This window comes from Nyctereutes procyonoides, unplaced genomic scaffold (genome assembly GCF_905146905.1).
Source record: "Nyctereutes procyonoides isolate TBG_1078 unplaced genomic scaffold, NYPRO_anot_genome, whole genome shotgun sequence".
NCBI lineage: Eukaryota > Metazoa > Chordata > Mammalia > Carnivora > Canidae > Nyctereutes > Nyctereutes procyonoides.
In genome coordinates this window covers 271202-292411 of record NW_026575146.1, presented here as the reverse complement: position 1 = coordinate 292411, position 21210 = coordinate 271202, and the positions used below count along the sequence as shown (strand labels likewise).

The following is a 21210-nucleotide window of genomic DNA, read 5'->3' as shown; positions in this document are numbered from 1 at the left end:
TATTGTATGTGTAAAGCCTAATTCCTCCAGATTTCACAATGTTACAAACATAGGTCAGGCAGCGAATCAAATCAGGGTTTCCTGTCCACTCGCCAGTTACTCCTTAGGTTTTCTGAAGTAACCTGCTTGTATGTGACTGGAGATGAATCTGAAGCAACCGCTTGCCTGTTTTCTTAACATGGCTTGGCCCAGAGTTGTGAACGTTGGCTCAGAAGACCTAATTTCGCAGTGACCAGCCAACACTCCTCACAACTTAGCACTGAGTAAGGCTGTCAGCCAAATTGGCCTTGGCTCTCTGAAGAAAAGAGTTATCCTAAATAACCACACCAAAGGGATGTGGGGAGGTTCTGTTCTAATCATGCAAGTGAAGTTGGCTAACTTCTGTCATTTTCTAAGTTTCCCACAATGAAAACAGCAACTATAAATGTGAGAAAACATCTCAGGACCTAACTCCATATATTACTGATTTGGTTCCCTTTTTGAGATGCTGAAGACCTCCTCACAAGGGAACCTATATTACTTCTAATCTTCCATAGAGCTTGGCTTCACATCAGTCATTTTAAGAAAATCCAAAAACTTCAAAATGCATTAATTCCTAGTGAGCTGGATCTTTGTAATATATTCATTCTTAGTGTTTTGGCAAAGTAGCACCATGTCACTAGCTTAATTGGTGGCAAGTTATTTTCCAGTTGTCAAAGGATCTTTTCCTATTCAAGAGTCAGAAATAAAAACACTCACTCATAAAGGAATTGAATAATTTGGAACACGAACAACGTAAGTATTTATTTGAAAAACATTTTCCATTTAAGTAAAATGGCAAATCAGCTATAGTAGCTTCTTACTACTAATTCTAATTTGCACTCACAGTCACTTTTATTCATCATATTCAAAGATATTGCTACAGAAAACTATTTCACAAAGTATTTAGGAAAAATATATATACAGTCTCTCTGACAGAAAGTTAATTAAAATAACAAATCCAGGCAATGTAGAGCTAAGATATGAAACAAGCTGGCATTTATAAACACAAATAAATAAATATGTACAAAAGAGTCTATGCCAACAATGGACAAAGAAAAGCTTCACAATGCAGGGAATGATGACAGGAAGAGAAATATCTCAGGATCCTAGGTTAACACAATGTAGTTTTAAAAAAGGACCAAGAAGAAGAAAAAAAAAAACAGGGAATATGATCTGCTATTATTCTCAAGGTTAGGCTAAACTAAATTTTGGCTCTATAGCTAAATTCCTGCAATTCTTTTCTGAAGGAACCCAATGAAGGTGAGAAGCCCATGCTTGGAGCTGAGGGTGGATCTGGCTCAGGCTTTTAAATCCATCTACAAATGTTTTTATTCAGCTGTTTCTTCATTTCACCTTACCTGATTACTGGAAATTTCAAAAGTGGAGTTGACATTGTTGTCAGTGGTGAAAAGAAGAAAATGTTTTCCCAGATCTGAATGAATAGGAGTAGAAATGAAAGCCATTTTGGAAGTTATCTTGTCAATACTATTAACTAAATATGCACTTTGGGTAGAAATTTCACATTAGAGAGCTAATGAAATTCTCTCATGAATCTCTAAGGCTGGGGGCAAAATATATGAAGATTCAGTGACTAAGATTAATTCTCATCTACATGCAACCTCTGCCAGAATAAGAGCCTGTTATTAATACGGCTATAGAAAAGGATTTGGCTCTACTGTAGCGAATTTTAGTGACCTTGAGATTTACTCTCCTTTCCTACTATATACACTATGAAAGTGAAAGCTGAGCAATGCTCATGTCTCCCAGGACTGTTCCAGGCTGCTGCAGACAAAGTCACCCATATGTCTCAGTTTATATTCTTTGGAACAAGACACTTAAAAAGGAAGTAAGAGGCTTTCCAATTGTGCAAATGGAGATGAATTAAAGTCTCTAGAGCAAGGAAAGGGCTATAGAGTCTCAATGATTGTTCTTCTAAAGGGGAGAGACTATTATGCACAGTATGCCTAATGGAAAACCTCATTCATCTCATAAGTCTGTGGGCTCAGCAAATGGTAGAGGGGCAAAACGGGAGGTCTAAGGGATTTATTCTTCAACAAGTTGGGAAATCCACACTAATGGAATCTCAGCATTTTACTTCATCAAATGTATGGGTTAAATTCTAATTAATGATGATGCTTAAACCTTGTATCTTGAGTAGGATGGCTGAAACAGTACAAACTTACAGGGCCTCGTATTAACAGGGTCAAAATATTGGAAATTCTTTCTTAAGCAATATTGATGTCTGAAGGTTAAACATACAGTATAATAAGAGAGAATTCCTTTCTAATCTTTGGGTCAGACATTAAGCATTCTTTTGCATCTGTGGTTGAAAATTTATGGAAAAAGAAATGCTACTGCATTCATAGAAACTAGCACTGAGAAAGGACTTGTGGTCATCTAAATAGTTATGACAATTCCTATGTTTTACATTGTTGAGAAAGATGATATAGCAAATGGCTTTACCAAAACCTAACAGTGGGGTGTGAATGAGTGCTAAACGATGCTTGTCCTAGCTCTGCCTCTCCCTGTCCATTAATATCCCCCACCTCCTTGAATTCTCATTAGTCTGATCCAATCATATATTTTAAAAAATCATATCCCCTGTGGCTACTGGGTCATGTTGCTCTGAGTACTAAAGTTTTAGTGATGATCAAAACTCCCCCATGGAAGAAATACACTGAAAAAACAGATTTAAAAAAAAAATCACAAAAGCCTTCTTAACAAAATACATTCCTCATACATGTACATACAGTTACCTAGATCATAGCACATTCACGTGAGCTAGTCATGGTTTTCACTGCTTGCAGGTCTTCATGTTTCTGCAGACTGATTCTTTTGTATACTAAACACGTTAAAACTTTGTGCTATGGCTGAAGGTGTCTGACATGATGATATTTTTATAGAAGTTATCTGAATGAGCATTGCAGTAACCCTTGACCTTATCAATGACCTGGTGGACAGGGATGATTGAGGTTTGTTCTCCATCAGCATGGGTCAATTTTGATGAGGATTTGTCCATGGAAGTATTGTCTGCAAGAAATGATATCAGAATTTAGGCTGCAAGATGAGCAGAGGACATGCCTAAGGGCCATCAAACTGGATACTATTTTGCACATTAAAGAAATACACAAAGGAAATGAAGCCCTGGTTCTTTCTAAAGTTAGGTAGTAGGCAGCACTACAATTTCCTGCTTTTCATCTTCAAAGTACATTCCTATGCACGAATGAATGCTAACTTGCCTTCTAGTAATGTGTGTTGGAATTTGTTTCAAGAATGTTACTGTTAAGTAATATTTTTTAAAGAGTCAATGAAGAGAATAACCAGAAAATTGCCACAAAAATATATGTGGCAAGTAACTCAAAAGAATCAGGGACAGAATATATATAGCAAATAAAGTAAAAGATGCCAAAACATCTATGCAAGAAATGTTTAAAGTCTAAGATATGATTTCAAAATAATACAAGGAGGGGAAAATGGGTAGGTGACCATGAGTTGATAGGTACAAGAGGCCTCATTACACCATCCTCTGTGCTTTTTATATGTTTGCCACTTTTCATAATAAAATTTTTTTATAACATATAACCTAAGAGATTTTGGAGAATGAAGTAAATGAAAATAAACATGAAAGGGTATTTTGAACACATTTTACCATAGTTTTTAACTTCTAAAATGAATGGAATACAAACAGGTATCTTTTCTTAATTATTTTTAAATTATAGAAATCAAAATTATCAAATATTGTAAGCATGTGTTTTTATTATCTATGTTACAGCCTCAGAATGATGTTATTGCTGACAGCAATAATATCAGAACAATTGATAGTAATAAAGGACTGCTAAATACATCTCTGTTCTGAATTTCTTATTTATTTATTTATTTATTTATTTATTTATTTATTTATTTATTTATGTTTTTATTTTAATTCCAGTTAGTTAACACACAATGTAATAGTAGTTTCGGGAATACAATTTAGTAATTTAATGCTTAATATCATGTATTTAAATATTATTTCCCTAGATCCAAAACCCTGCTAAAATTGATTCTGGTAGTAGTCTGAAACTCACATTATTAGTTCTATTATCCACAAATACATATGGCTATCTTCATGTACCTTATGAATATCTTATCAGCATTGATTCTCTTCCCCTTCCCAACACATTCTGGGGAAAAATTCTATCCTAAAAGTAACAGAGATTTCACACCAATGAAGGAGCAAATGTGACCTCCTACAACTTATTCGGTTCCCTACATTGTATCTTCTCTATTTACTGTGGAAGAGGCAAAAAAATGTATCATGAAAAATTACTTCTAGGAATCATCGCTCCAAGTTTCGAATGTTCTTTGCAGGCATTTTTATGCTTTAAGTAAGTTGTACCCAGTATGTGACATAACATGAAAAATCCATCAGCAATTGGTAAAAGCCATCATCACTATATCTGTCATCTTTGGAAATGACTCAAATTGTTCAACTACTGTCTTGTGTTGAAGGGGGAGACAAAATAATATAAAGGCTAAATGAGGAAATGGTGTGTTCACCCATACTAAAGGAAGAAAATAGATGGTTCATGGGAAGAATGGCAGATTGAAGCATGGCAGAGTAATTATATCCCAGGACTGGTAAAAAAAAAAAAAAGGCTTAGGGAGTCACCATAGAAATGCCCCTCCCCACTGAGCTCTCAGCAAGCTGATTCTGTGCCTCCTTCAGTTCATATATTCACTAGCCATTGGTTTTCTATTGGAGATTTCTCTATTGATTTAAACATTAGTAACAAATAACTTGTTCTGGATGTTTTTAGAAAATCCACATATCCTCAAAGAAGCTTCAAGGATACACTCATTCTGCTTCATTGACAACTTCCAGTGACATATGCCTTTTAGAGATTTTGACTAGCTTCTTTCCAAATATGTGGTCCAATTTTCTCGATCTACTTAGTCAATAAAGTAGAATTCTGAACAAGGGCTGTATTTCAACATATATGCTATTTCCAGTCCTCTGGTTAGATATTACATCATTAACAATATAGATTTTGATTATAGCTACAAGTTTGAAAACCAGGGGCTAGGGAAATGAACTATTATTTGACCTATGCTAAAATATCAAGCAGATAAAAATCTTCAAAAAGCAGGCTTGGAATTGACAATGTCTCTTTTATGGCTTCTATGAATGTACCATGACATATCCAGTAATTCATAAGAGCAGTGGAAAAGTAAAGAATTTCACTCCCTTCTATAACAGACTTCTCAAGTACTGTTTTTTTTTTTCATTATTTTATCTGATATGTGACCCATTAACTCCAGCGCATGGTACATTTCCTAGAAGGAGCAGCTTGCAGACACCCCCATGCAGAGAAGAGCCAGCACAGCACACAACCATTTGAAATTTCAGAAATTCCAGCTCAATGCAGGAATGTCATTGTGCTAGCTGAGAAGTATTGTAAAGAACAAGCGATTTTGCTGGTGCAGCAAGAGTCTTAGTTTATTCCATGCAAATATTCTTTTATTACCTTGCAAAAAATTCATGCATTCAAAAAAGTAATAAAAGTTTACCTGAATGGTCCACTTTTGCTGAAGGAATGCTCTTAGAAGACATTATCTATACCATAAACATATGAATTTCTAGATCAATTCCAAGAAATAAAGCAACTAGATATCTATGATGATATGTAGTGACTTTCTGCATACTCTAAGGGACCCAAGTACACCAGCAGTCCCACTGAGAACTGGCAAGGGAACTAAAGATCATTTGTGCATCAGTTGATTGGAAAGCATAAATTACTATGTCACAGAAATACTGTCATATAGCTGACTATGTCCTTATGCTAGTTGACAAAAACTCATTTAACCCCAAAGGTTTTGTTATAAGAAACAGAAAAACAATAATGCATTCCTTAAAAAAACAAAACAAAAAAGAACACAAAAAAACATACACAATACTTTGAAATAGCAAAGGTTTTCTTTGGCACCTCCTCCATTTCTGTATTTCCTTTTATCTTTTGATCAATTTTCCCATGAACCTTAATATGCCTAAATATTTCATTAACACTTCCAAAATGCCCCTGTTACAAATGATTTATCTTGTTACCTTCTCTCCACTTTCAATAGTGGCACTTCTCTGGCTAGCTATTCTCAGCGGTGTTAAGAGGCAAACAATTTAGTTGGTCTAATCCCTATTCATTCACAATTGATGTACCATGCACTATTTCCATTTTAGAAGGGGAGGCAAAATGAGTACCTAACTTTTTCCTTGTAAATGGGATTGTTTTAATTTCTCTTTCTTCTACTTCATTGTTAGTGTATAGAAAAATACAACAGATTCCAGTATATTAATTTTGTATCCTACAACTTTATTTAATTCATTTATCATTTCTAGTAGTCTTTTGGTGGAATCTTTAGGGTTTTCTAAATATAATATTTCATCTGCAAACAGTGGAAGTTTTATTTCTTCCTTACCAGTGTAGATGTCTTTTCTTTTTCTTGTCTGATTGCTATGGCTAGGTTTTCCAATACTATGTTGAATAAAAGTGGTGAGAGTGCACATCCTTGTCTTATTCCTGATCTTGGAGGAAAAGATCTCAGTTTTCACCACTGAGCATGATGTTACCAGTGGGTTTTTCATACATAGCCTTTATTACGTTGAAGTATATTCCTGCTGAAACCTACTTTGTTTTAATCATGAAAGGATATTTCATTTTGTCAAATGCTTTTTCTGCATCTATTGAGATGATCACATAAGTATCTCATTTTGAGGGGATTAAATAAAGTGAAAAATACATTCATCATAAGTAAAACATTTTGTGCCAGGGAACTACCAATTAGGTAGAAAAATATATCTCAGATTATACATCTGTTATCAATTTTCTTACACAGGTATTTAAAGAAGGTATACACAGACTTCTTAACTTCAGGCAGAACTGTTTGTGTACAGGACTAAGAGGCTACATCTTATCCTGGAAGACAGTCGACAGCTTCTTTTGATTCTCAAAAATGTCCTCTACTCCAAGAAACTTAGAAATGCTATACCATGCTGCTCTAAGTTTTCAGATATTTCTTTGATTAATTTTGTAAATAACAAACTCTCTAAACACTCAAATATTTTTCCATAGTGCTACCTTGACTCTCAGGCAGTGGCCATTCCAGTGGCAAGGTACAGATGGTGGTGTAAGCAGGGACATGTAGGATTCAAATGTATATAAAAGTCATATAAAATTTAAGTGTTTGCAATGTGAACATCTACAGATACATTACACAACACACTCCCTATTTGCAAAAAGCCAAATATGAATTATCTTCAGTGTCATTCACCTCTGCTTATGTTTAATAACTACACAAATTCAAAATTAAGTTATTTCCATTATCCTTTTAGAAACATCTTTAGTTAGGAAAGTGCTAGGTATTAAGTGTTGACAGCTGTTTCCTTGAGGCATAATTAGTATTTCAAAATAGCAATTCTGCTATTTTCCTTTTAAATTATTAAAAGATTGCAATGTTCCACATCACTCACTGGCTATCAAGTACTGCAAAAGAATCTTTATTTCCACAGTGCCTTCAGCACTGTTCATACACATGTTCAGTGTTAGAACCTGTGGTCACTGTAAATATCATGAAGATCCAGAAGATGAACAAAGACATGGTGTTTCTCACCATCCTGTACCACTTTCCAAATATGATGCTCTCTATTCTATCATTTTTTATCAGTGATTTAAAGAGCAATTGGTAATAACACTTCCAATTGTTAAGGACTTAAGTCTTAAATGTAAGACATCTTGGATGGTGTTTTTACCTGTTCCCATGTCAATTTGCCAATGAACATTTATAATAAGTAATGAAATAGGAAATATGTAGTATTAATAATTGCACCTCAGTTTCTATATTCTTTTAATATAACTTTTTAAATATCATATTTTTTAAAAGAAAACTACGGTTTGAACCAAATGAAGTTACAGTGATATTGAAAGCTAATAATATTATGGCTATGTAGATTCAGTTTTGGTTTTAAAACTCAAAGATAAAATGTTCACAAAATGTTCAATTTTGATTATAAAACTTAAAAAAAGACAAAATGTTCACAAAAGTTGGATAAGGTCTTCAAATAGATTTTGATTTTCATAAATCTAATATAAGCACCCTAATGGGCACTGTGATCCTTCAATCTTCATAGTATGCCAATTGTAATAAAAAGATGACGAGAAATGGACCAGAGAACACCTTTAACACCTCCAGAATGACTCACCAGTGTGGCTATTCCTTTTGAAGTAAGTGGTAGAGCTGGATTTAGATTTGGATGTAAGGTATGTTGAGTTGGATCCAATGGAACTTGAGGACAAAGATTTTCCTAAATTATCGGAACTTTTCTTGATGATATTGGTAGCTGTCTTGCTCCAGTCTGAAAGAAATAACATCTCTCCATGAATGTATTTTAGGGGGCATTATGTTCTACTGTGAAGAACCATCACCACATTATTTAAGTAATTTATCTCAAACATTCCATTTTCTACATGCTAGCAATGGCTCAGAGAAGAGATTGGCATAAGAATAATAAACTGAAGAAATAAGTTTCAAACTTTGACCTGTTGCCCATATTGTTTAAAATCCTACTTTAATTTTGTCAGGGTGAGAAGTAATCACTGCCAAAAGAAGTAATGCTATTCTTCAAGTATTTTTTTGTACTGAGAAAAATGTCTGTCTCATAATGCGATTGAGGGCCTCAAGAGCGTAGAAAGGTGCACGTGGCATAGTGGAACCTCTGAACATCTGAGTTGTTAAGTTAGACATAAAACCTTGGACAACTAACTTCACCTGGCTGGAATTCATGCTTCTCTGTAGAACAGAAAGTTCAGGTCCAGAGTCCTCAGATCTCTTTCAATCCTAATAATCTAATACTCCAACTAAGCATCTTCACATGCATCTTTACAATCTGCTACCAGTGGGAAACTCTGACAATGGAAGACCAAATGACAAACCTTTCTGACCACTCTTAGGTATAAAAACCAATTACCAACATCACCCTTTACCTGAGTTGTCTGCTAACCGAAATCTACCACAGCAGAGATGCCGCCTCCACTGTTTCTGAACATTCTCCTTCATAGCACAGTGGAAAATAAATATAAATAAGCCTGGAACAAAAGAAAATATAAACATTTAAGCCAATAGACGTATTTTTAAAGATATATCTTGTGAAACACATGGGTTCATTTTAAGTTTTGGGGGGGGGTTGGTATTGTTTTGTTTTGTTTTTTAACATCTGAGTCCATAAGAAACACACATCCTAAGGGATCTTGAAGTACGTAGTAGATGTTTTAACCCATTAGAACATAATACAAAGACTCAAAACTTGAATAATTACACATATCTGATTCTGTCTTTGCCTGTTCTGTTCAGGAATTATTATGACTTGACCTAAAGATTAAGCTGAAATGGGCAATATTTAGTTTAAGAGGCATTTAATATGTCCCTTATTTTTGTATTAAAATTTTGTGAAAGCATTTCAAAAAGCTTAGAAAAAAAAGAGAAAACTTAAAATATCTATAAGCTCTATTGCAGTTTGTGTATTCTAAACTATTTTATGTATGCATATTATAAGTTTGGGCCATAGAAAAAAAATGGTTTTTTTGCAGGTCAAAAATGGCCAAAAATCAGCAAATTCATGTGACTCTACTTGGGCTGCTTTAGTTTAAGATTTTATTTATTTAGAGAGTGACAGAGAGCATGAGTGGTGGTAGGGGCAAACGGAGAGGGACAGACTTAAGCAGACTCCCTGCTGAGCACAGAGTTTGACATGCGGAGCTCAATCCCAGGGCCCTGAGATCATGACCTGAGCCAAAGGCAGATGTTTAACTGACTGAGCTGCCCAGGCACCTCTTTTTAAATTTTTTTAAATTGGGCTCCATGCCACACAGAGCTTGAAATCATGACCATGATATCAAGACCTGAGCCAAAGTCTGGAGTTAGACACTGAGCCACTCAGATGCCCCTCCTCATTTTACTTTTAAATGTTGAGGCTGGCTGGCTTTCTTTCTTTCTTTTTCTTTTTTTTTTTTAATATTTATTTATGGTTGCCTAGGTGGCTCAGTCAACTAAGCACTGTCTTTGGCTCAGGTCATGATGTCAGGTTCTCTCAAATAAATAAAATTAAACTTTCAATTATAAGCATGCAGGGCAGAGGGAGAAGGAGACAGAATTTCAAGCAGACTCCATGCTGAGCACAGAGGCCAGTGAGGGGTTCAATCTTTTGATCCTGAGATTGTAAACTGAGCCAAAACCAAGAATTGTATGCTTAATTGACTATGCCACTCAGGCAGCCCCTGGCTTTCTGTATTTTCTATGGCTACATTATCCCAGAAGGTACTCATTTCCTCTAGTCATGTTCTATGAGTGTGATATGCTAATTTATACATTTGCCCCATTCCCTTCTCTTGCCACCACCACTACCAGGATGTCAACCATACTACATATAGGGCATCTTTATTGGCTGTATCTCTACTTTTGCAGCACCTCAAACCCCTAATGTTCTAAATAGACATCCTCTTCATCACTACCCTCAAACCAACATCTCAAGTTCATTCTTGCCCAATACCACTTCAAAGGCTCTTCTTTCTGATCTTTCCATAACTGCTTCCTATCTGTCACTCTGGTGTTAGGTTAATTGTTAACTCCTCAAGGAGGCCATACCCAACTGTTTATTTCATTTTATGTTTTGGCTCTAGTCACACCTTTGCATGTACTTTTGTCATAGCATTAATCAGTACCTGGTAGTCTTTTGCTAGGAGATAATAAGCTCCAAGAGCACAGGGATGTTTGTCATCCAATGCTGTACTGCTCCTTTCCAGAAGGATACCAGAAACTAAGCAGGAACTCCATGGATGTTGAGTGAATGAATAATAAGCATGATTAACTGCTCACCTATTTACATGAGTTAACTGAATACTTATACATATATTCTAATGTGTTAAAAGTATTTGGGGATGAGGGATGAAAAATTGGAGTAGAATACAAATTAAGGAATATAATGAAAATATATTTAAGGCAAAAGTTTCTAAAAAGTACACAAGCTAGTTGCCCAGGTACTGCCAACATAGTATACTATACTAAGCAGAGTATCTACATAAGGGAGGGTCTTTTAGAGGATGTAGGGCTTGAATTGAACCTGAAGAAAGCTTTGGGGAGGGGACAAGGGAAGTTTCTAAAAAGGGTAACTCATTCAGTGACTACAAAGCAGTGTTAAACAAGAGGAAATGTTGATTTAGGACCTGCATATTCAAAGTAAGCAATGTAGATGATCATTGCTTTCATGAGGTGAAGCATCTAGCATGGAAAGACATAAAAGTAAAAAATATTACAGTACATTTAAGGACGTTGACCTATCTGTCCTTTTCGAATATGGAGTATTCATCAAGAAAACTATAAATTACATTGTAGTGTGTGTCTAACTGGAAAAGTGGGGCAAAGTATTGAAAGCACTCTCTTTTGAGGTGTATAGTTAAACTAGAAAATATGTCTATGGTTATACTTATATGTTTTTATGTTTCAATATCTTAACTCTAAATGCCCATAATTTTATTCCAGAATAAATTGCAATATGGACTATTAGAAAAGAAGCATGCTGGATTGCTACTGGATGGGCCCTGACCTCAGAGAAGGATTCTCTTTCTCTGGGATTGACTTCTTTGATCATCAGTGAGTGCCTCACCCCTAGGAAGTGCTCTATAAATTCCTATTGCTATCACTGGTCACTGGTCACTGATTTAATAGATAGCTAGCCTATTTAAAAACACCTGGGAAATGCAAACACATATATCTCTAAGAGGTATAAATAAAACATATGATGACCTAAGTGAAGTAATACTGGTAATCGGTAATATTTACCAATTTATTATTTTTATGAGATCATCTTTTATAAATTTATATAAGTAAAACTATTGTTTCATTTGTTATGTTATTTACTACTAATAATACTGTATTCTTAAAGCAATTTGTGAAGGAAATATAGCCTAGTGACCTAGTTATTTGTCTGAAATGATATCAGAGCAGGAAAGTTCTAATTTTAAAAGAAAGCTCTAATAAATATGAATCAAATTTCAGTCATTCAGAAAGCAAATACACACACACACACACACACACACACACAGCTCCTGAAAGTGCCCATGCAGTGGGCAGGAGGAGGACAGCGGGGTTGGGCCAGAGGAGCAGGAGGGAGGAGACATGCTTACAGACTGGGCTGGCTCAGGCATGACCAATCTCAGAGGAGGAGGAAGGTTTTCTTTACATTCAAAACCCTAGAGTCAGCACCTGCCAGCTGTCCACCTTCCCAGGGAATAGGGAGACATATCTGGGTTCAGCCCTCACCCTCAGACTGTCTAAATCTGATGGCTTTTCAGAACTTTCCTACCACCTCTCTCCAACCCCAATTCCCTATGCAGTTTGCTGACACACAGAATCCCTTTAATAGGTAAACATGCCTTTTAGTATAACTGATAGTGTGAAGAACCAAGGCATGTACATAATCTGAATTGGTTAACAGATTCTTTGAGGCTTCAATGAGGTGGTGGCAGTTTCTGAGTTAAGGGAGCAGAGGGCGTGAAAGCCTGAGGAGAGTTCCACACAAGTTACAGATGAAGGAGAGTGCCATTCGAGAGAGCAGAGCCCCTGCCTCAGGTTTACTGTTTTTGTGAACCAGGACAGATCTGCAGGATTTGTTCTGGGGAGTATTTGTCCGAGACCTGAAAACACAGGTAGCCATGTGTTCTTAAGGGTTTCACACAATCATATACTAGAAATGGGAGAGATTACGAACTTCAATTACAAACTTTCCTTCCCAAGCATCACTCACTACAGGGCCTCACACTGAACAGATGCTTTTCTTTTAGTTGAGGGCAGAAGGGGAAAGTTGCCAGATGTTATCTCCTTTGTCTTACACTCAGCAATTTTTACAAATGTCATATCTACTAGAGGAAAAAGTACTTCAGAGGTTATGGCTGGTGTTTTCAGGACACTGGGAAGAAACCAGTTCTGGGATTCACTTTGTCACCCTTGCTGGAATGGTAAAATGTACATTATTTTGAGAGTCTGATGCTAACCACCATCACAGAGGAGGAGGTTAAAGATAAGATAAATCTGACTTAATAAAACATTTTTTTTAGATTGTGCAGTGCTGTTCTAAATTATAATTACACACCATTAGATGACACTGCCTATTTTTAAGCACCCATATGTGCGAGTAAATATATAGGCATCCAATAAGTTCAAGAGACACTGGAATATAAATTAGATTTAAAATCTGAACATCTAAACTGCTGTGATGGCAGGCATTGAAAGGTCACCCCCTGTGTCCCCACTATGAACTGTGATGCTATGAGACAAAATTAAACCACAGGCATGAGAAATTAGAATTCTTAGGAATTAATAGACACTTAAGTGCCGAGTTATTATGCTGATTTACTTTAGCCATTGGATACATTTCCATTTTAAATCAGAATAGGATTCTCATAATAGGTTATTTTACTATTCATAGTAACTAGCCCTTTCAAGTGAATTTAAATTAGTCTGGCAATAAATATTATACCAAAATCCTTACAGGACAAAACATCCCTTGTACAGTTCAGCTGTGGGAAATGTGGTAGGTATGTGCATCTGGAAGGACGCACATACTCAGTATGGAAAGAAATTCTAAACACTTCAGGAAGGAGGAGGAGAAAATGCAGCAGGAGAGCCAAGGAAACTTGGAGGCTAAAGTGAGAAAACAGGGCTATTCCCTCTTCAATTTTGAAGAGTTTTCCCCCCTTTCATTTATTTATAGGTCTTGCTGCCAGAAGCAGAACTAAAATCACAGAACTTTGGAGTTCTACACTGACATCCAAGGGAATCCATTTGATTTCTCATCCTCATCTCTGCTCTCTTTCTAGCAAATGTTTTCCCTTTGAGAATCTTCCTATCAACCACATGGCCCCTCAAAGGATATCTCCATACCACCTGGAAAAACAGGCTCTTCTAGCTTTCTGGAAAGGGCTTTCAGCTGTGACCAGGGACCAGGATAATTGGCCTTTACTCTTCATATTGACTTACAGCTTTAGTTAACTGACCAGGGAATAGGGAACATTGCCCATAAAAGTTGGAAGCTGAAATGGGCGTAAAGATTGAATCAGAATTAAAACCTTTACTTCATCCTGACAGGCTAGTGCTAGTTCCACAAAACCTTTATATCTCATAAAACAGAGCTCATGATGGCCCTTCCACTCTAATGAATCTAAGCCAAAGTTCCTTAGCAATAGTTTCTTCAGCTTGATAACTGCCTTGATTCTTTATTTTACCTCCATGAACCCAGATTCCATGCTAGAACAAGAAGAAAAACAAAAACTTAAACCCATTTTAAATGAATAGATTCCTAACTGATCCTTTACTCACCCAAAACCCCTCACCCTTGCTTTCCTTTTACCACCATCTTTCACTAACCAGAGGGATCTGCTCCCTTTAAAAAAAGACAAAAACAAAATTTAGACCAATATGGGAATTTAAGATGTCTTACTTCTCCATAAATTTTGCAATTTTCTTATTTAAAACAAATGACTTTTTCAGTTGTGATGGAGGATGGTGTTGCAAGCATGTGTGATGGTGGGCCTGCCTGTGGACATTGTTAGGGAGGAAAAGGTAATGGACTCCACCACCCCAATTCCTCTTGGGGAAGCACATTGCAGGTCAAGGCTGGATCAGCAAATACAATGAAGGGATACCTGCAAGAAAGACCTAAACTTGGAGTAGAAACATTCTGAAAACTCTCATCAAGAAGTGGATTTGGTTTTTGATATCTGGTCCTTTCACTGACCTGGGAACACTTTCAAGACACATGTTTGGTGGGGGGCGGGGTCCCTTCTAAGTAATGGCGCTATGTTTGCTGTAGGTTTTATGAGCTGTGTCTAACCTTGGTCTTTATAAAAGCTATTTCATTCTGTATTTAGAAAAAGAAAATTCTGAGCCTCAATCTTTTGGCTAGGAATTTGGCTCCCGCATGGGACTCATTCTCTTTGGTTGATTCTGGCAAAGATTTGCAGCTTTCTGGGGCAGATGTAAAATGAGTAACCAAAGGGATGTTCTCAGATCTTTAGCCTGATTATCAAAAGTTTAAAAAAAATTGCCAAGGAACAGTTTCCCTTGGATATAAAAATGAAAGCGGTACAGAAAATTCAGGGCAGCACATATTGTCATTCTTTGTCAGCTCCAGAAGGTCACTTTCAAGAAGCCTTGGTAGAGAAAAAAAATTAAATTAAAACCCAAATATTGGGTCTTCAACTCTCAATGAGTGCTTTACTGACTAAAGGCCACTGACACTTTCCACTTTCCGCAAGATCTGCTGATGATCAATAAATTCTAACAAATGGCTTCCCTTAACCTTCTCTTACTCTGGATAATAAAGGATCCAGAAACATCATTAGGGGGAAGTTCAGGGATGCAAGGTGGAGTCAGAGTGGCTAGTAATGATGAGTAAGTGTATCTTAATTAGGTACACAGGCATAAGTAGTTCTGGTGGGAAAATCAAGAATTATTCAAATCACGTATGTAGGCAAAAAGGATGCATGCTTTAGATAACGGATTTTTTTTTAAAGTAGGCGCCACACCCAGCATGGAGCCCAACATGAGGCTTGAACTCACAACTCCGAGATCAACACCTGGGCTAAGATCAAGAGTTGGCTGCTTAACTGACTGAGCCCCTAGGCACTCCAAGAGAACTGATTTTTGACAAAAATGGTGTAGATTACCTCTCAGCTTCCTAGCAAGCCTGAGTCCAGGTCTCTGAACAGCTCATATATTGTGTTGTCACACAGACATAGCCAGCTGGCCGCTGGACTGGGTTTATGGCTCTCTTTGGGAACCTCTTGAATCCTCCTTTCATACTACCAAGATGCCCTTTAGAAAATTATTTTTCTGTGGCACAAAATGCCCTGCCAAAAGATGAGTAATTAATTTCCTTGTAATGTGTAACATCTCAGCCATCATGATGTCGTTTCAGATGTTTGGGTTTAAAGGTGGTTCATCTCTTTAACTTGGCACCAATTCCCCATGTTGTATAGGTGATTACAACACAGCTTAGCTGTCAGGAGGTTCCTATCCCTTACTTTAATTTTCTTAGTTTACCAATAAGATTAAAATAATAATAACAAATGTATTTCTCTAAACTATTTTTTCTGAATAAGGCTAAGAATAAATTAGCATTTATTCATTAAGCATATAATTACTAAGTTTTTTCAATGGATAGATACTCCTAGAAACTTTGAAACAAAAAATTGAAAAGGCAATAATTTTTTTCTTATGCTTTGTTTCCTAATAATGTGCTTTTCTATTTTCATATATGCTATATTGTAAATAATACACTGTCAGATTCAGACTAATCTTGGGGGGTCCTTAACTCTTTTGAGCCTGTTTCTTCAACTATAAATGCATAAAACACTCTCTTTCTTGGGTACCTACTTTCTACACATACTTTAAGAATTACATTGAATCATGGCTGTTGTGTGTTAGTTCTTTATAAACCACAATGCATTATGTGCATATAAATTATTTCTGTTGCTCTGGGTCTATCTTAATGTTATCAAATTAATTAATGGCAAACATTATCTCTGAGTAAACTGATAAAAACCTTCTGTGTTCACCATGGCAGCTCCTATTTTCAGAACCATATGCTGCATCTTATTATGCTGTCATAAATATGTACAGAAGATGGGCTGATTGTGCTTGGGAGTATTAATCAATATTGCTTCACATACCTCAAAAAGGAAAATTGAAGACCAACTTCTTGCTATGGGACTAGACTTCAGCTCTTGATAAACTTGTCAGGAGTATGAAACTAACTGATAGTGTCAAATGCTTTTGTACAGTTAATGAAAAAAATATACAGCCTACATACTGTTCATTACTTTTATAATGAGCAACTATGGGCATATATTTCATCTCAGAGCAATAGTCCATCCTGCAAGCACAATGATATTGCCAAGGGCAAGAGGAGCCCAAGAGGAGTCTGGCCACCATCTTTCAACAATCAGGGAATCGTCTTTTACTTCTTTAAAATGAGTGATGTTGTATTTCCTGAAGTGTAGGCTAATATTCTCAGGCATGTGAATTACGATACACATTTTGTCAAACATCTGCTCCCTTTTAAATAGCAATTTGTATAGCATACTATTTTCTCAAGTTGTATTCTTTAGAAAAACTTAAAATTTCTACTACAGCAAGATCTGCCAGTTTCATCCTGGGAAAGCAACAATGATAGCAAAAGCAGATAGATCTATAATACCACCATGGCAAGAGAAGATCCATTGATCTTTTCATCTCACAAGAAAAAAAAACAGCAGATTGATTAATAAAATATAGCATACTGAAGTGAAGGAGGTCATAAAAAAAAGCAATATACTGTGGAAAATTAGAAAACAATTAACTTAGGTTTAGGCTTGATTCAATTCATGATTTCATTTGCTTATTCAAGTAGGTAAAATTTTAGCTACAGCCACACAGATGATAATAATTTTCTAATATGAGCTCAGCCCTACTTTTGGCAGTTAAGTTGCCAAGGGTTATAAATGTACATAAATGTACATAAAAATTAAAACATAAAATAATGAAAATAAACATTAAAATAAGAATCTTTAAAAATTTTTAAAAATCATATAAATTTTAATATGTAGATGCAAATTTACATAAATATCCATATAATCATACATATATGTATGTGTGTTTGAAGACACTCATATCCATACAAGCATTTGTTTCTAAGAACCCTGAAAAATAAAACGGATTTTTCACGTTTGAACAAAAGTTTTGAAGATATATACAAAAATAAGAAGAAACCTGCTAGCAGAAGCCACTCCTATGATAAAGATGTCCTGGCCTCCCTGCAGACCCAATGTGAACACCTGTCCTTCTCAGAGGTGCCATCTCTGTAACATGCAAGGGTAACTTGGGGGTCTTCAAAATTAAGACCTTGCTGATTTTCATATGCTCAGCACCAAGCTAAATCCGAGATTAACATTTGTTTGGCATAGATTTAGTTTTCAGAATATTGTATCACATTCTAAATCTTCGGCCATTTTTAAATCTAATAATGATAGGCTTCAATTAGCGACAGCATGGCATTAAGCAAGAAGACCACTCATCCTTACCATTCTAGAAGAATAAAAGTTTATTGAGTACACCAGTGATAAGTATTTTGTGGCAGCACAATTCCAAAATTTCTCTGGACTCTATTTGTGTATCTCCAGCTCCCCCATCCCAGCACAGTCTACAATACTGCACTGTATTATTTTTCCTGGATGACTAAAATAGCCTCCTCTCTGCTTTTCCCAACAGACTACTGGGATGCTCTAATCCCTTCTTCACATTATGTCCAGCTTTATCTTTATAAAATGCACATCTGATCATGTCATTCCACAGGCCTAAAAGATTTCAGACTTCCCACTGTTCTTAGAAAGAAAGATCAAAACACAGAACCTTCTGGTCCAGCCCCAGCCTTCCTTTTGTGCCATGCCCACCTCTCTGTCATTCTATGGCTATTTCTTGGTTCTTTTAATTCCTGGGGCATACACTATAATCACCAACTATTGCAGGCTTTTTGCACACAGAGTGCCCTCCTCTTGAAATCATCTCTTCTCCATTCCTACCCCCACCTTCATCTAGTTCATCCCTACTGATCCTTCAGATTCCAGCTTAGCCACCATGGCTTCTGTCATGTGCTCTCAACACCAACCAGCTCCATTTCATACGGTGACTATCTGATTAATGTTGGTCTCTCTTACTAAAATATAAACTCCATGAGACAAAGGGATCATATCAAGTTTTTTTGCGGGAATAAAAATAGAAAGAATAAAAAAAAAATGTAGTTTGCCTAAGTACTACCTGAGTTTATTTTGCCTAGGTACTACCTGAGTTCACTGAATTGTTTCTTTAGACTGTCTAGATCCTACATGCATCTTTTAATAAAGCATATACTTTCAACAACAGCCAAGCTGCTCTTGGAAGGTTCAGAAAATGACTTAAATAAAAACCATTAAGTGACTTTCTATAGCATCCTGACAAGTTTTTATACAAGCCCAGCCAGTAAGCAATTGTTGGTGGACTCATATGCTCTGTATCACTGTGTTTTAATTTAAATTTCCTTTTCAGGAAGTGTTTTTAATGTCACTGGATATGCAGAAATCTGTTCTAAATTTATATAATTTAACATTAGTCTTAAAAGTTAGCGATTTATGGAGAACTGTGACTTGATGATGGTTTAGAACATTTTTCCCTTCTGACAGGAGACCTATGCTGGGAAAAATAAAACATCCCATTTCTCATTAATGGAAACAGAGCTGAACAGACAACTGTAGCTGTTGAAGGTTACTGAAACTGCCAGGAAATTCTAAAAGCAAAAACAAGGTTGGGCTGGCAGATTAATGGGCCTGAAATATAAAACCATGGAATTTCTAATGTTAATGGACATTTTTGTCAATATTTATCTAGGCACTTTTATGTTGTATATTATAGAAGAGATTACATAGAGGAATGCTCACTTTACAAAGCTAGATATGAAGTTGCTATTCATATGCTACCTATCCAGTTTCTGACTTTTGGAGATGTACTTAAGGCTTATTATTCTATTTACCAAAGATAATGAGCCCACATATTTCCTCTGTTATGGAAGAGTGAACCCGAATAAAATTTGCTGAACTAATAAATGCCTATTTATGCCAGAAGAGACTCAGGTTGGATTTAGGCCATCTCCAAGGCTCCTCCCTTTCTTCATCCAGCAATCCATTTACTCATTTAACAATCACTGAGCACCTACTTCATGACAGATTTTTTTTTTTTTTTTTTTGCAGGCACTAAGGAGCTGGAAGGAAAACTAGGGGGTAAAGCAAAACAGGTATGTATGATACAAAATAAACACTCCCCTGCAGGTAAATACCAACTTCTCTTAGAACATACCTGTAAGGGGGGGCAACTGCCCAGGCATCTCGTTGGATGAATGCTGTAAACTTGCATCCACCACCCTATGCACCCCAGTTCAGCTTTAGCCAGCTCTCCTTTCCCCACACACTTAAACAGCATGACCAGGAACTTCAGGAAGCCTGGAGTACCCACCCCCTCAATAAAGTCCAAGTTTGGTAACTTCATTCCTTTTTTGTGGGGGCCTTATGGTGCTTCTGAACATTGGGGAGCTTTATCAATAACCCAAGGTATATCCAATATCTTAAAGAATGTCGTTCAGCTTTTGAAAGATGTAATTCGTATTTATTTAAGTTTCAACATGAAATTCACCCATAGAGTCTAGAACCAGAAGCAGGTATGTGTTATGGAACCAGAAGCAGGACAGGAAGCTCCTCAATGGAAGCCTTCAATTTTTGTACAAAGTGGGCCACTGGGCAAATGTTTGTTAAACTGTTGAACTAACTGCCATATCTCATGAGAAAATGAGCATTTCTGAACTACAGTATGTATTTTGAACTCCAAGGGGCCAAGGAGTCAAGGGCTATTGCTCTGTTCCTGCATAGATTTTAAAAATTCTCCTGGCCAAGAATGTTACATGCACATAGGATAGTAAGGAAAACTGTGAAGAAGGTAAAAGTTGCCTGTGTCTCCCTTTAAACTCCCCATTGGGTACCTCCCCACCCCATATTTAGTCATAAAACAATGTAGATTTATTGAGCACCTACTATCTGCCAGGTACTGTTCTGAGTGCTTGGGATACACATCATTGAAAACAAACTGACATTCTATCTCATCTTTCTATTCAAGATCCTTTTAATGAGTACCCTGTACCTGGAACTATGTTCATTACTTGGAACAATGATGTAGAAACTTCGCATGACATCTACCCCAAAATGGAGGTGTTTGCAAACATGATACATTTAGAAGGCAGAAATTACAAAGGTACCACTTATCTTACCTTGTAATGAGTTGAAGATGGAGAAGAGGTACATAAAAGGGACATTTAAGGGTCCCCAGGCAAAGAAAGCAAAACCCCATGTCATGCCCAGTAGAAATGTCAGGCTGACCACACTGCGCAAGTTCCTTAAAACCTCTTCACGCAGGGTCCGGTTGCTTCTTTTGCCATTCCTCCCACAGATTTGCACCATTACCACGATGAACATGGCAACATTCAGGAAAAACATAACTCCAAAATACCCAGCACAGGTCACATAAAATACGACTGGATCCTGAATCCAACAG

At 36.5% G+C, this 21210-nt stretch overlaps 1 protein-coding gene across 7 annotated transcripts in view; it reads right to left on the bottom strand.

Annotated features, from left to right (window-relative positions):
• Positions 1 to 765: 765 nt before the first annotated feature.
• Positions 766 to 21210, bottom strand: part of ADGRG6 (adhesion G protein-coupled receptor G6) — a 137357-nt gene continuing 116912 nt past the window's right edge. For 5 of the 7 annotated variants that reach the window (XM_055311103.1, XM_055311101.1, XM_055311100.1 and 2 more), the window contains 4 exons: positions 20927 to 21210; positions 9033 to 9134; positions 8252 to 8404; positions 766 to 3051 (listed from right to left, as the gene is read on the bottom strand). In XM_055311103.1, coding sequence (XP_055167078.1) covers positions 2873 to 3051; positions 8252 to 8404; positions 9033 to 9134; positions 20927 to 21210 — 718 coding nt within the window. In that variant the 3' untranslated portion in view covers positions 766 to 2872. Of the gene's footprint in view, positions 3052 to 5568; positions 5615 to 8251; positions 8405 to 9032; positions 9135 to 20926 lie in introns of all 7 variants that reach the window. The other 2 variants (XM_055311106.1, XM_055311107.1) reach the window with 1 other exon arrangement.